This window comes from Paramormyrops kingsleyae, chromosome 15 (genome assembly GCF_048594095.1).
Source record: "Paramormyrops kingsleyae isolate MSU_618 chromosome 15, PKINGS_0.4, whole genome shotgun sequence".
NCBI classification, from domain to species: Eukaryota; Metazoa; Chordata; class Actinopteri; order Osteoglossiformes; family Mormyridae; genus Paramormyrops; species Paramormyrops kingsleyae.
In genome coordinates, this window is record NC_132811.1 from 9,469,901 (window position 1) to 9,486,559 (window position 16,659).

Here is a 16,659-nt window from a genome sequence, read left to right on the forward strand (position 1 = left end):
GCTGCACCCTGTATCTTTTAACAAACCGATTTCCTGGTACTGAACGAAGTACTGCTCATTACACCAAATAAACAGCAACTACAGAATTAGCTCATTGTTAGCCATGTAATCATATACAGCATTTGTCTACTCATTTCTAACCCCAATGAATGTATGAGATGACAGAATTACGATTTTGATATATGTAGGTTACGACATACTGTATAACTGAAGTAGCTATTAAGTTTTGAGGTTAAGCCACAGTTCTACAGCGAGGCAAGCATGTTTATGTTTACAATAGACAGTGTGTGTGGTGGAAAGAATGTATAACCTCTGTAAAGTAAAAAATCATTAAGCTTTTTAAAACCACAAACCAGCCAGACGTGCATTATGTAGCGCCTTGGCAAATTTACTGCCTTTAAAAAGAAAAACACTTCCTCTAGTGTCCACCACAGCACCCCTAGCAAACTAAAGAGAATCTTAAATATTAAATACTAAAAATATAAATTGTCGCAAACCTAAAAGGGTCGAGATGGATCGGGTGTCATATACTGTTCTGCCACTAGGTGTCATGCCAGAATGAGATTCAGAAAACTGAATTCTCATTTTGAACAAGAGTCCGAAAAGTGCACAGCACACAAGTAACTTGTCGTTCTACAGATTATCTTAGTCTTTATTAAATATAAAACCGAGATTATTTGTTAATATTCATGATATTATATTTAGCTGTTACAGTAGTAGAGATCTCTGAACACAAAGATTAAAATACATAATTCATACCCTTCTGCCTTTGGGACCCGGTATTCCAAGCGACCCTCTCTGTCCTGATGGTCCCTGTTGGGAAAAGGATATAAAACGTTATTTCAGCCACTGGAAACGAATGAATAAAACTTTTCACTTTTGGGCAAAGACACCTAAATCATGTAATTTTCCAAAACCAAGTCAATAGATAATTCTTAAAATGCCCTTCACCATCGGTCTCCAACTCTGGTCCTGGAGCTCTACTGTCCAGGAGATTTTCTATCCTACCTGGTTTCTGATGAACCACACCTCTTCTCAGGTAAATACCAAGAACAGGTCTGACTCATCAGAAGCCGGGTAGGGTATAAAACCTACTGGATAGTAGCTCTCCAGGACCAGAGTTGGAGACCTCTGCCGTACATATTGACATGAAATAACTGGCTGCAAAAAGAAATTATTATTAATATTCAGCAAGTGAGAACTTACGGGTGGGCCTTGTGGACCAACGTCACCGGGTGTCCCTGGTAATCCAGGATACCCCTGAATAAAAAAAACCCCATAAACATGCTATAGATACACAGAGATAGATATACATCCATCAGTTTGCCGTGCCCGTATGAAGGACAGGGGGCCTGGAGCCTAACTCAGGCAGTGGTGCACTCTGGACAAGATGCAAACATGGAACCACACACAATAGGGGATTTAGAGACAGCAGTTCACCTAAATTAATTTTGGATGAGTCTTTGGACTAGTTGGAGAACTTGAAGGACATTCAGCACTGGATGTGGAGACCCGTGTTGCTAACCACTGAGCCACCATGGCACCCTATATATAGTATAGCATGTATGAACAAAATAATACTGTACACCCAGGACACATTACTAAAATACTATGGTATAATGGGGGGGGGGGGGTGCACTAATGCAGGTGGCACTGTGGCTTCAGCCCTCCCACTTTGGGGGGGGTGCACTCCCAGCCACTGGCTCTGCATGCGTGGAGTTTGCATGCTATCCCCATTTTGTGGCAGGTACCACACTTTCCTCCATGTTCTCAACGCGTTCAGGATAAGTCGTTATGGAAAACAGACAAATCATAGTGTTATGAAACAGAATTTTATTACTATAGGTCAGGGGTGGGCTACCTTATCTTCAAAGGGTCAGTGTCTATGCAGGTTTTTGGGAGAACCTTTAGGTCAGCTGTTCAAACCCAGGTGTGATGACACTTCAGCCAGTCAGTCATCTAATTAGTAATCTAATTGGGGATTTGCAGTGAAAACCCGCACACACACCAGCCCTTTCTGGATAAGATTGCTTAAGCTTTGCTATAGGTTAATACTTTGTCATGTAAGGAACTGCCTGCCAATATCAAACGTCTTATCCCCAAATCAAATTAAAGTTGTATGTGTCACATAGACGGGACAAGCAGGTATAAAAAATGGATGGATGGACATACACAGTTAAACTCAGCACGATGCAAAGTGAAATGCTTGCTGGTTTAACTCCAAGACAGTGGTGACAGGGGACTTAAGTAAAAAAAGGAAATATTGACGTGCAATGGTACCATTTAGTAATCATATAGTTGTGGGGTATTAGGTAATTTCATGATGACAGCACTCAAGGCTGATAAATTTAAAGACATGCGACTGGATGGCTTACAAGTACGTCATGTTATTTATGCACTGTTTACCAGGGTTTATATGCTATTGACATCCAACATCAGTTTAATAGTTAAGAGAAGAACATTCAAGGCAGAGCAAAACCCATGAGGAAAAGTCCACTGTGATGAAGCATACTAGTGAGTGAAACTAAAAAAAAAAAACAGTCATGACATGATGAGACCATTAATAAAGAAATTCAAAGTAAAATAGTTTATTGATTCGTAATGCATTGCTTGTATGGGCAAGAAGACCTCAGTTTAATAACAATTCTTATTTAGCAGGTAAATGTTGAACAGCTGTGTTCCACAAACTAAGAACCTAAGTAAGATTTAATGTCCTAGAGTCACGCTAATAAACGCTTACAGCTGCGTGCTGATTTCCAGGCTTTGGACTGTTATCTGCTGAACCGACAATTTCTGCCAGTAGCTTTTAAATGGTTGCGGGTAAAAGTAACTGATGTTTTATAGGCTATACAACTGTACCCTTGTTACGGTTACTAAGCATTGTCACTGCCATCCAGTGGCACAGTCTGAACCATTACATCTGTACCTGTTTTTTTCCAAATATTGCAGTATTACAAGCCTCCAACAGATTTTTTGCTAAACAAAAAAATAATCTGCTAGAGTTTTAGCGCATCTCCTCAGGCAAAGATATCGACTGTCTGGTTGAAGTCTCCTATACTTCTTCATATAACCACATTCAGTCATTCTGGAGTCTACACAAAAATGCTCCACTTCACAAATCCTTGTGGTTGCAGGGTTCATTTAGAGAAAGATATAATCTAAAATAAAATTACCAGGCAAAGCAGTTGGTGGCCATTAGGGCAAGACATGTGTGGCTTTGCAGCGTGTGAATAACCAGATTGAAACATAATATTTTGGCATTAACAAGGTTTTCAGGGACAAGAGTCAGAACTTATTGAAATCAAGTACGTAAAAAACAGGGGTCATATATAGAAGGAAAACTCAGTGCTCCTTCGGATCACCGAGTTTGCAGCATTCTGAGCTGCCGAATCTCTGCAACTGTTTACATATAAATATTAACCTATATTTTCTACTGACTGAGGTGACTTCAGCCAAAAAGCCTTAACGCCCTTGTACTGAGGGTGTTCAGGCAAAATTGATGTACGACTTCCACATGATGTTGGTGGCATTGACTTGCAGTTTTCATTCATCCTTTTGCATGCAGGTGCACAGAAGTGGCAGTTTATCGTTTCATGTGTCATGTTTAGCCATTGGCATTTGCAAACATTATAAATAAAGCAGTTATTATTGAATTTTGAGTTTGACCATTTGCTTGAATTTTCATGCTCACTGATTTTAAGTAGACTACCTTGGTAGTTTGCTTGCTAACTTGGCCGTGTGTGTGTCATAAAGCTGAGCTAGAGGTTTTGACCAACATGGCAGATGCTGCAGCTAATGCCGAATTCATTCTAAAGCCCTTTGATGAAGGAGAGCAGAATTTACATATAAGTAGGTGACCTACTAAAATCAGAATAAAAGACCTGTCTTGGTCATACTGTCAACTGCCCACAGTGTGCTTCTCTTACTTTAAGAATCACCTTCCGCAGCTGGTACTCACCACGGATCCCTTTTCTCCAGGGGGACCTAACGGGCCAGCAGGACCACGGTCACCCTATGGGGGGCGGGGGGGACAATTAGGAAAAGGAAACCCACCACAAAATTGTAGTTAGTTTATGATATGATCGTAGAATCTGGTCGAAAATAATAATAATAATAATAATAATAATTTTACTAGCTAATTAGATTAAATAATAATGTTTCCAATAAAGACCATTTCATGCGAAATTTAACGACGCTCCAAAATACTTATTACAGTGATGCATCTAACAGACCCAAACTGAGTCATCTCTAAAGCTTTAATCCTTTTTATGTTTTCAAGATTGTACAAGTTTCTTCCATAGGCAGCTTTGGGGCTCAAACAGCCAGATACATCTATCAAACACTTTCAGACCTCCGTATTGGAAATACATTTAAATCGTATTGCATAATTTGACTGAATATATACGATATATTATCTGAAAGGAATTCAGTGTTTGACAAGCCATAAGTGCCGCTGACGAACTGCGAAGGTGGGGCTCCTTTAGGTGCCCTATTTAGGAACGTTCTTTGTGTCTAAACAAGTTAAACTCAATACAGATCAAAGACACTGATATTAAGAATCACAGATATAAAGCATCAATCCATTAATAACACCAAAATAACATTTAACAATAACACCAATATTTGATTTCTTCTTTCATAGATCATTACCTTGACAATAAGGATGATAATGTAAAGGGCAACTTTTTGAGCAATGTTGCCAGGCAATGTTGCTGACCAGTGTCGCTTGGACACTTTCCCATTGATATCAGGCAACAAATTTCTGTTTGAAAAAGTCTGATCAGCAGTGGGCAACTTTTCACAATTATCAAGATTCATATGAGTTGCCCATTGTTTCCCTTGATTGGCAATTGCCCAACAACTTTGCTCGAAAAGTTGCCCTGTGTATCATCACCATAAGACTTTAATAAGTGTGTGCTGCCCACTCATCCACACAGAAACTGAGGATAGTTCTATGTTCTTCACTTTAGACTCAAGCTCACATACAGATACATTCAAGAGAAAGACGGGCAGACATTCAAGTACACGCAACAAACCCAATGTTCCAGGGTCGGGGCCATTCCGGAATGCATTCATCAATTCCAATCCAAATCAGGAAATGGAACTGGAGTTTGGAAAGGAAGAAAACTATGGGGAACAGAAGTGGAATTGAATTTGGATTTCTGGCAGATTTAAATCCCAACTCCATTTCCATTTCCTGATTTGGATTGAAATTGATGAATGCATTCCGGAATGGCCCCAACCCTGCAATGTTCTGCCTGTGCAAGCAACATGTACATTTACCTTCTGCTATTTCTGTTGATGTGTACTCCTGTGTACAACTACAGCAAAGACCCTGACGCAAATATAAACGTGATGTATTCTAATCAAATGTAATCTGATCCAGTCTAGACTCACTGAACACTCTCATTGAAGAACACTTTCACACTGTGCCAAAACTAGCAGTTAGATTTGAAGAGATGTACCCAAGATTTAACTTCACAATATTATTCACTTCTGTAATTCACACTTGTAGTCTCACAATGTTATTAGTACAACAGATATGTGATGTGCTGCAGTGTTTTAAACTCCACTGGCCATTTGCTCTCAAAGGTATTCAATGGAGAACACAGGTACTGCACTGTTCTACAGAGAAGTAATTACAGGGGTCCATCTATGCCAGTATTTATGAGTTGTCAGCCTGAGGTGATCAGTCATGACAGGATAATGGCAGAGAAGGAGAACCTACCTTTTCACCATGAACTCCGATTATACCCGCAGTTCCAATTAATCCCACTGGTCCCTGAAAATCAAAACACAAAAAAACATTCAGTTCACAATTTATGAGAAGGGAGAAATTGTTCAATACTCTTGTTTTAGTTTGTCATTAGTCAAAGGATAAAATAAAAACATGTTTGTCATGGGTGGAGTGGTGGGTGTGGGGATCTGTGCCTGTCATTGGAAGGTTGCTGGTTTGAATCCCGTGAATGCCTGGAGTGATCCTACTCTGTTGGATCCTTGATTAAGGCCCTTAACCTGCAACTGCTTCATCCTGTGAGTGATGCTAACCTACATCCAGCTCTACAAGGAGGTCCTCCAACATACAGGGAAAATTTGGGGGTTGGTGGCAGGACTGGCACTCTAGCTACTGGAAAAAATTCACACTGTTTCATTGGATTAGTGTGGTGCTGAGGTATCACCCACCACATGGTTACACTCAGGCTCACATAGCTGAGGTGGTTTGTTGTGTGGTGGGTGTAGCAATGCACTGTAATCAGCACATGCTCCTAACCTCTATCATCAATAAAATGTGTGTTGTATAAAAACCATTTAACACTTAGGCTTACATTTTGGAGAGATAATTATAGTATAGTATGTAATGATCAAATATATAGACAACTCCATATGGAAGTTCTGACATGATATGAATCATTAGGAAGTATGACATAGTCCAACAAAAATGTTTTCTTTGAAACCAGACACTTTATGTACATATTGTCCACTGCTGGATCTACACAGAATTATTCAGTACATTTGCAGTGACATATGAAATGAATCAATCAGTAAAGGCATTTTATTGAGCCCTTTCATTCTCCAATTTTTGTGATAATAAAAATGTACCATGACAAAAATATGACACGATAAAAAGAAATAAAGGACACTACAAAGACATTCTGACTTTCCAAGGTGAAAACATCAATGACGTGAAGATGATCATCCATGCAGATACCTACAATATGTGTTAAGGACAAAAAACACACCTGCATCTAGTCAACAAAAGCACTGACAACAACATAACCCTTCAACAACAGCAATCATCTCAGAAATAACATCTACCCTGTATCAAGATATCAACGGGTGGATTCCCGCCACGCTCCCTGAGTTACAAGCAGCACTCCGTATACGGCACACAATCTCAGCCTTTTACAAAACTGGTAGGGGTGCTGGGCTAACTTAGTAAAAGCTGCTGTGAAGTTTTCTGACCTTCAACATGCAACTTCTAAGAATGATACAAAAGGAAAACCTTGAGAGTGTAAACATATCAATAAATCTAAAGAGAATAATTGTTTCCAGAGAGGATGTCTGGAAGACTACTTGGGTTTGACTCAATGCCAAGGCACAGGTTTGGAACATAAGCAGTTTGTGAGAAAACCTGATGTGTTCAAAAAAAAAAAAACACAATGGAAAAAACAGATTTAGAATTTTCTCCACAATCTATTATTTTTTTGGTTGCTCGGCAAAATAGTTTGGCAAGTTTCTAGCAAAAATTGCTGAAACTTTCTTTACAACTGTTTTAAATTCCGTTATTTATATTTGGTTGAGTTATTTTTTGATATCCCGTTAGGGACATTAGTCAACATTTGAAGAAAAGAGATTGGTCTGCTAGCATGATGTGTGGGTATTACATGTCTGGACGCTGCAGGTAATAACATATAACAGCAGGCATCCATATATCCATAGTGATTTGCATTCAGTAAGATGACACAGGATGCACATCTATACTGCAAAAGGGATAATCCATCTATCCTACTAAGTTACAATTTTCACAACAAAGGATGGCAGAGCGCCGTTTATTTTCCGAAACTAAAGCGTCACTGAATGTGTTCGACATGTGTGCTAACGCATATATAGAACTTTCCCCAATTCCCATGCAAAACGCCAGCTGTTTCTCATTCACTTTGTTGAAGTACAATTATTTGTATGAGAAGAAACATAACTATGTAAGAAGTCCAAGTCACATAAAGCCTTGATGAAGTCATGCTCTGGGACAGTATTAAATAATGAAAGTCAACACATCCGGTTTGAAGTGTTTCACTCTATTTCTAAAAGCTCAGCAGATGATTGTTGCTGTTATTTCATTGTTAAGCTAAGCTCAGCAGATGAATGTTGCTGTTATTTCATTGTTAAGCGATCATTTATATGATTCATCATTTTGTACATTCATGCATCTGCATACGTTACTGGAAAATTTCAAGCTAAGCACATTTTTCATTGTTTAACAGCAATGTGCCTCCTTGGACTAGAAAGTAACAGTACCGTGTCCATAAATCATCCTTAACAACTCTATAGGCACCAATACATAGAAAAACAGTTTTATCAATTGCTTTTCAGAAGAAATCAGAGAGGTTTCTTCAGTAATAAGTTCCATTGCAGCTTAACGTGCAAAGTGACTCACTCATTGATCATACACTTCAAAGAACATACTACAGAAATAGCATTTTGATAAAAGACAAGGTGGGATTAAGTGAGTTCTGGACTAGACCGGTGAGTTAAACAGATGTTCTGCCCTGACCCCTCAGTAACCTTGATTGTTAGACACAGACTTTCAGACAAACTTTTATCGTATTTATTTGGAAGGTGACGTAATGGAATTCACCAGCTTCCTGTAAGGTGCGGTGCCTCTTTTACACATTACCATGGGTTTTCTTTAGGCCCTGTGGTTTTCCTCCTATAGCTTCAAAGGCCAATGCAGATTCTTAACTAGCTAATCCTTCTCATGTGTGTGAAAGCCTCTGAGAGTGAAACATTGACAGAAAATGCTGCTGGCTCCCAATGTGTCCCATTCAAGTATTAAATATTAATACAGTCCAAAGTACAAAAAAGGTGAATGGGAAAATTAAGCAACATTAACATGCACAACATAATACAGTAATGTGAGGTCTGGGTGGAATGAGCCAACAAAACATCCAAGGGCCAATCTCTGTACCTCACAGGGTCCATTTTCTAGTTCTTGTACGGTAGGTGGTCAAAAAAATACACCAAAAATCAAATGTGTTATGCTAATTATTACAATATAAACATTTTTTGTAACTTTTGTTTCCAAGCATATTACCCTAATGCACAGGTTAAGATTATTGCAGCCCCGGAACTGTACATCATGAAACTATTTAGAAACACAACTGCAAAATGAGATAATTTCCACAACAGAACTAATTAAAGGCACCAGCTACTGAACAGGAAAGAACCTAAACCTGATACGAAGACAGAGGATGCGAAAATATTCCACATTTGCCATGCTGTAAAAAAATTATTCTCACTTGTGGTCCAATTTTCCCTGCATTTCCTGGGTCCCCGGTTTCACCCTGTAATTAAAACATCAAAAAATATGTTACTTCACTCTGCAATTAGCCCTTGACGGCACACAACAACCAAGCTTCAGAATCAAAACCTGAACATGTGGTAATGTTTTTATTTTCACTGGATGTTGCTAAAGCAATTATGTGTAATGAAAGCCCCAGGAGAATGTCTATGTCTTAATGAGCCATTCTGCATACACATGATTTTACCAACCACCCATCAAGTAGACGTCTCTTATTTTTGAAACGTGCTGAGGACGGTCATTGGAATTTAACTGCATCAAAGCCTCAGAAAGTTGAGGGCATTCATTCTGTGACACTGTACATTTAAAAAAAATCATTCGGAGTACCGTGACAGTGACTTTGTTAAACAATTGATTGTGATTGGTTGATGGGGTATTAAATCATTTTAGACAACTGGACGGCTGTATGGGATCAGTGTGTTGTACTGTTGCATCACACCTTGGAATGAGAGGATTGAATGTGCAAACTTAGTGCCTCGTGTGTTGCATTGGTTTCCTCTAATTATTCCGGTTCCTACAGTCCAAAAACATGTAATTAGCTTAAGTTCCTAAAATGGCCATGACGATATGCCTGCGTGTGTCTGTGTGTGTGTGTTATGTGTGTGCGTTATGTGTGTCCGTGCGTGCTGCAATGGAGTGGCTTCCTATCCAGGATGTACCCGGTGCCCATCCAGGTGCCTGTGCCCGATGCTGCCTGTTCCCTATGCTGCCTGTTCCCGATGCTGCCTGTTCCCGATGCTGCCTGTGCCCGATGCTGCCTGTGCCCGATGCTGCCTGTGCCCGATGCTGCCTGTGCCCGATGCTGCCTGTGCCCTATGCTGCCTGTGCCCGATGCTGCCTGTGCCCGATGCTGCCTGTGCCCGATGCTGCCTGTGCCCTATGCTGCCTGTGCCCTATGCTGCAGTGACACTGATCAGGACAGCTGGTAGGAAGATGGATGAACACAATGCAGTTTAATGATGAATGTATCATGCATAATGCAAAATGAAGATGGATGAGTGTAAGGCTGTATAATAATCCACAGTTCAGGAAATTATTTTCCTTAATAAAAATGTTATTTTTCCAGCCAAACAATACAGGGAGAACAGCAGATCCCACGCACACATAAGACAGAATCAACCCCCCAACCCAGGAGGTGCAAGGCAATAGGGACACCAACTGAGCCACTGAACTGCCTTAAAAGCGGTGTTCTAAATCAATAAATGAAAAATGATAAATGTGACACACTGGTACACAAACTGCAACCATATTAACACAACAGTCCCATCTCCTTTCCATACATAGCTCTGAGGTCAAACGATGCTCGTGAGACAGGTGTCATTAATTAAGGGGAAACCTCCCATCAGTAAAGAAGATGCGAGAGCTGGCTCAGTTCCTCCACTGAGCAGAAATCATTACAGCCTGGCTGTACCTGTCACTGGGTCCCAGATGGACTGGCACCAAAAGCGCAGATCTGTTGTTAATTTTCTATTTTCCCCCCCTGTCAAATTTTCACATAAAATTGCCCGAGGGCTATGCTGACTTTTTAGTGAGCAATTTAACTTAGCGCTCAAGAAATGTCGTAATTACAGCATAATTATTCATTCCTGAAATCAACAGGTACTGCATATACATTATATAGATATTTAATATAATATATTATGGAGTTCATGCATACCTATTCCGAAGAACAATGTGATGGAGGTATGTTAACAGCAGAGGTGGACAGCTCAGGTCCAGAAAGTAAAAATTCAGACCAAGATTTTGTTTCAACCAAGCAGTTGACCAGTCGACCTGATCTATCCATCTCTGGTCATCTCATATCAACAGACTGTTTCTGAAACTATGACTTACCTTCTATGAGGTTTATGAGGACACATATTCATGACAGTAATCCCTGGAGCATCTGAAATACACCTCTTATTTATACCTTCAAAGTTTATGAACCTTCAACAGGACAACATACCATTGGCCCTCCTGGTCCAGCTTCGCCTATGTATCCCTTCCTGCCTGGCCTTCCCTAAAACAGGAAACACGCACATACTTAAAGATTTAATTTTACATCAAAAATGTAAGACAAGTGACAATCAGATTTACAAAAAGACAATTAAAAAATCTCTAATCACATTTCTTCACAAACAGTGTCTTTACATAGCAAATAAATCATTCAAAATGCTAGTAGTTATATTCTTCTTTGAGTTATAACGGAGTAAAAAAAAAAAAAAACTCATACAATCTTAAAAACTACTTGCATTTTCCATTTCTAAACAGCCGCTCATCTTTTCCAGAAACACTGCCACACCTGAACACTGCTGACATGCGATACACATTTCTGCTGCTTATATATTGCGATGGCCCCAAAATGGGTTAATAACGTAGCGCGTTTTGATCGACGGGACCTACCATTGGGCCAGGGATTCCCGGTGGGCCAATGGGCCCCTCGTCTCCCTAAAAATCAACAGAGAATATCAGCAACTCAGACAGACACTAATCTGATGATTGAGACCCTTCACTGTACCAAGCTTTAAGCGCTAATGTAAGGAGGGATGAATTGAACAGCTGTGTTTATCATATATAACCTAAATCCCTAATGCAAATAGTGTAACCATGGAAACCATCACTGATGTATAAAGGTGATACAGTCAAAGGAAAATGAAATCGACATTCTCTGTCGATGTTTTACTGTTTTTGACAGCAACCTGTCCCTGTTTCTGCATCAAATGATTCTGCTTGCCCAGACAAATGGTCTCATCTGACGGGAAAACTGATAAAAAAAAAAGGCTGCTGCCTCAACACCTTCTGACACAACTCTTTAGTAAAACTATTTCTCTTCCTGCCACAGACCCATGGCAATTCTCCACCCCAGGTGGTGTTGAGAGATGCCAGCACAGTATAGCACTAGTACAACAAGTAGATGCAAGTGCGAGTCCCCAGACTTCCTTTATTTCCAGTCCTGGCAAACTCAACTCATTCACTCACATTTCCAGCTACACCCACCCAAATGACTATAAGGACTAAAATACACCCTGTGGATAGATTAACGATGCTATCTTTAGCAACTGGACGCAAACGGTACTCATGCAGGAGTTTCCATTTCCGTCACGAATGCTAAACATCTGAAGATTTTGTTCTGCACTCCATTTGGTCTCTTTACTCTTAGATGCAATAAAGTGAATGTCAAGTCCTGGTGACCATACGGGCAGCGTTCATTGGGAAGTCTCTCACATGTGAGATGTTTGGCCCATTTTTAACCCATGGGCTTAAAGCCATTGCAATGTTCACAAGATACAATATTACCAGTTAAGGTTTACCTCGGGTCCAATAGGTCCAGGCGGCCCTACTGGACCTCTAGCACCTTGAACACCCTGAAAAAGACATATTAGCATTTGAACCTAGCGACGTTTCCTCCTCCTGAAGTATTAAAAATGAGCCTCAGGTATTAATATTGAGTTTCCTGTACCTTCACTCCAAGTGGGCCATTCGGACCCGGGGTTCCAATATCTCCAGGAAAACCCTGAGGATGATAAAGCATTTAAAAACAGAACATCTTCCTTTTGATGTGTCTGCAAAAAATGCAGCATCTCAAAGAGAGCTTATATTCTGACGGTACAACCAGATGGCTACATTATATATGTCAAAAGCTTAAAGATCAAGTTAGATAAATCATGCTGGAAAAAATAAATATTATTATTATTGCTGTTAACTAACAATTTGAAAAACAGCAAAAAAAAAAAAAAAACCATCATCGCATTACAACAACACATGACATATCAAAGCCAAAACTAGACACACCACAGCTGCTATATCGAGTGTCTGGATTTTCACTGCAGTCTGGGTATTAGCCTTAATTAATTTTTCATAATTAAAATTATTTATGCAACGACTACCACACTGAGCAAAATCTGAATTTATTCCCATAACAATTGCACATCTGGAACCTCTGTACATACATACATTACTTCTTTGCAATTATTTGGAAAGTAGTATTTAACGAGCATCTAGTTTGAACACTTGTACACACTGCATGTCACAGTACATATCAATTTACTGACTGTGATTTGTACTTATGTGCAGCTATTGGCTATTTTAAAAAATCTATTTAAATTTTTCTTTTGATTGATTTATTTTTCAGTTTATGTTCTGTGTTGTCTTTGGAGGAATGCAAGGATCATGCCAAGACAAATTCCTAGTACATGTATGTGTGCCCGGCCAATAAAGCGAATTCTGATTCTAAATTCTGATTATAGTCATTGATGTCTGGAGGTAGAAGAGCCCTTGATGTGAGAGCTGAGGAATGGGAGAAGGTCACGTTTCTCGGACGGGAGTTTGCGCTTCCTATGTACACTGGCTTCCCCCATATATCCCAAAAACTTCTGGTCAGGTGTATAGATTGTCCATAGTGGGTGATTGTGGGTTTGTGCCCTGAAATGAACATCCCATCCAGGAAGTTCCCTGAGTCATGCTCTATACATCCTGGGATACCTTTCAAGCTCATTGTGAACCTGGGCTGGAAAGGCAGTTAGGATGATGGACAAACACGCCAGTCCAACCCAACACTAACAAAGGTAGATGCTCTTTTGTATAAATTACGAGATGTCAAAATCAATTTCATGATTGGTCATCCACACTACCCTATTTTAGAGTCCGGAATGTACCATGTACAAGGTAATCAAGGTACATGGTGCCAAATAAAGGAAATCCAACACAAAGACCAAATGGTTTGTCCTATCACCCTTACCAAAAAGCAGACACCCATCTCATTTTTTTATGGCACCCTCAGATGTTCTTTGTGATAGCAGCTATGTTTTATGCACCCTGTCGGTCCACTCAGATAGTCACCCAGCTGCTTCACACTGCAGCCATCGCAAAGCCTGCCGGCACAGCATCTGAAATCCACATGTGCATCTTTCTGCTAGAATTAGACCGAAAGGCACGATCAAATCCCACTCAAGAACCAAAGAATGCAGACTATAAACAGTCAATTTAAGGAATTGGACCGATGCTCCAAGCACGTCATCAGCTCTCTGGATCCTTGCATCCTCAAAGCAATCTAGGGAACTTGATATAACTCATCGTATCTGGTAGAAAAGAAGCACATAAGAGACATGTATTCCTAAGTTCTGCTTTTTGTTTAGCCCGTGTACATATATGAGAAGAACCTTCTGATCTTCTGAAGGTACACTAAGATACACTAAGTTCAGCCATCTGATTTCCATAACAGGAGACTTATCCAATGCAAGCCTTAAGAAGCACAGGGTACGGAAAAGGGGACATGCTGGATGGGATGCCAGTAAATCCTAAGGTACAAACTCACACACACAATCATGTACTACAGGTCTAATCATGTGTTTTTCAACATGAGAGGAAAAATGCAAGTTTCCACACTAAGAACCGCAGATGAAGACCAGTCCCACAATCCTGGAGCTGTAAGGTCATAGTGCTGAGCCAGTGGGCCACCCAGAGGGTATATAAAACATGTTACAGGATATGGAATTTAAGTTACGTCTCATCGCTCTGGTTACAAAAAAAAAAAATCACGTACAACTTGAAATGATCTATGTTCTCCATTTCAGATAACAGCACAAAACTTCAGCCTTAAAGCGCATATCAGATCTTTGTGTTATTAGGGGGAAAAAAACATGTGGCAGCATATAGGAGCAGCATTTTTAAATAAATTAGTGGATATTGCTTTTAACAAATTTTTCCAAAAAAAAAACTAACAAAATGATGAGTGTCCTGTCAGTCATTGTTAACCTAACATTTCAGAAAAACCTTAAGACACATACTGTTTTACAGCCAAGAGAACGATGTTAAAAATGGAACCAAAGGCAGAGTTCAATGCACAACTGTACAACCACTGACAGCTGACAGCCAGATGACTGAAACAGAAGCATTTAGCAAATTCCATCCATCCATCTTTCCATTTCCAGTAAGCTCTTGTCCCATTGAGCATTTAGCAAATTAATATGGATAATTGTAGCTTATATGTTTAGGTTAGCAGTGGTAAATATGGGCAGGCTTACTTTAAGTAAATATCACCTAACATCTTCAAAGCAAACCACTGGCCAGAGTGACACTTTAGCTCAATGGGTAACACTGGAGCCTCACATGTCCTGGGTTGGGGGAGGAGGGGGGGGGGGGGGCGGGGGTTTCAAGAATCACCCCTGTTGGGTCTGGGTGTGTTTATGTGTATGGGATATGCATATATCACATTGTGAGGACCAAATGCCCGCGCAATATGATAAAAACCTGTTATTCTGACCTTGTTTTGGTCCCCACAAGGGGAATATCAGTTTTTATAAAAATCTGTAAATGCAATCAAAAAATGAAAATGGCAAAATACTTATGGTTGATGTTAGGGCTGGGTAGGGGTTAAGGTTGTCATTGTTGGGATTGTGGGTGAGTGTCTGTGTGTGTGGGTCGTGTATACATTACATTGTGGGGACATTTATACTAAAAACCTGTTTTTTTGACACTGTGGGGACCCATTTTTCAGTGAAAATCAGTGACTACAATCAAAAAACAAAAATGCCAAATGTCTTGTATTTTGTTTGGTTACTTATGACTAATATTAGGACTGGGTATGGGTTAAGGTAGTATTGTTGGGATTAGGGTTATGCACATAGAAATGAATAGAGAGTCCCCACAATGGTATAAATACATGGACTGTGTGTGTGTGTGTGAATAGGGAGGGGGTTGGATGTGTGTTTGCCCTGTGATGTCCAGGCTTTCTCCTCACGGTGTAGTCCTGCATTGTGCTTTATAGTACATGACCCTGACTGAAACAGGGGGTCAGAAGATGGATGGAAATTGTAAGACAATTTCAGGTTCATGCAAGGTGTCACATTAGCGATACCTATTAACTGATTGTCAAGTTTAATCAACGTATCTATTACTGTTCAGATAAACAAGAGTCTCAGGAGTTTTCTTCCTGTGAATGACAGAACATCAGGGGTGAGTCACGAGTCATCAGAACCAGGCCGGGAGAGAACCGTTCTCACCTCTGGGCCGGACGGGCCTGGTGGCCCAGGTGGTCCTGGTTCGCCGATCTTCCCCTTTCCAACGGGAAAAGAGAGACAACATAGAAAATCATGAGCAGGAGCAGGCAGCAGGCAGCAGGATGCAGCTTGAGGCTTATCTACCGAAAGATCGAAGAATTTCAATGGATGTCGAACAAAGTTTTCATAAGAGTGTAACAGCGCCAAAATGTCCATGAATACATCTAGTGGGTGATTTGAAGGCCTTGTGTACATTCTGTATACTATTGTATCCACTTTTCATAATGCTTATACAATGCAGATAATTCTGCTTTTCTATATTTTATACCATCCATCTATCCATTCTCTAAACCAGGGCTATTCAACTCAGGCCCTCGATTCCAAATCCAGGCCTTGTTTTCAGTTCTCCCAGGTAGTTAGTTTAATAATTACTGATTCTGATTGGTCAGAGGTTTCACACCTGGCTCACCGGTTAAGGAAGGCTGGAAAACCAGCAGTGCTTGGCCAATGAGGACCGTGAGTTGAATAGCCCTGCTCTAAACTGTTTACTTATAGTTCTTTAAACAAATATATCTGACTGGAATCCCATTCAGGGTGTTTCTT

The 16,659-nt window shown here is 40.1% G+C and overlaps 1 protein-coding gene across 2 annotated transcripts in view; it reads right to left on the reverse strand.

Annotated features, from left to right (window-relative positions):
• The window catches only part of LOC111833989 (uncharacterized), an 83,838-nt gene that overhangs the window by 22,390 nt on the left and 44,789 nt on the right, over positions 1–16,659 (reverse strand). For both annotated transcript variants that reach the window (XM_072699517.1, XM_023792817.2), the window contains 10 exons: positions 16,060–16,113; positions 12,519–12,572; positions 12,370–12,423; positions 11,462–11,506; positions 11,025–11,078; positions 9,018–9,062; positions 5,729–5,782; positions 3,959–4,012; positions 1,207–1,260; positions 760–813 (listed from right to left, as the gene is read on the reverse strand). In XM_072699517.1, coding sequence (XP_072555618.1) covers positions 760–813; positions 1,207–1,260; positions 3,959–4,012; positions 5,729–5,782; positions 9,018–9,062; positions 11,025–11,078; positions 11,462–11,506; positions 12,370–12,423; positions 12,519–12,572; positions 16,060–16,113 — 522 coding nt within the window. The remainder of the gene's footprint in view (positions 1–759; positions 814–1,206; positions 1,261–3,958; positions 4,013–5,728; positions 5,783–9,017; positions 9,063–11,024; positions 11,079–11,461; positions 11,507–12,369; positions 12,424–12,518; positions 12,573–16,059; positions 16,114–16,659) is intronic.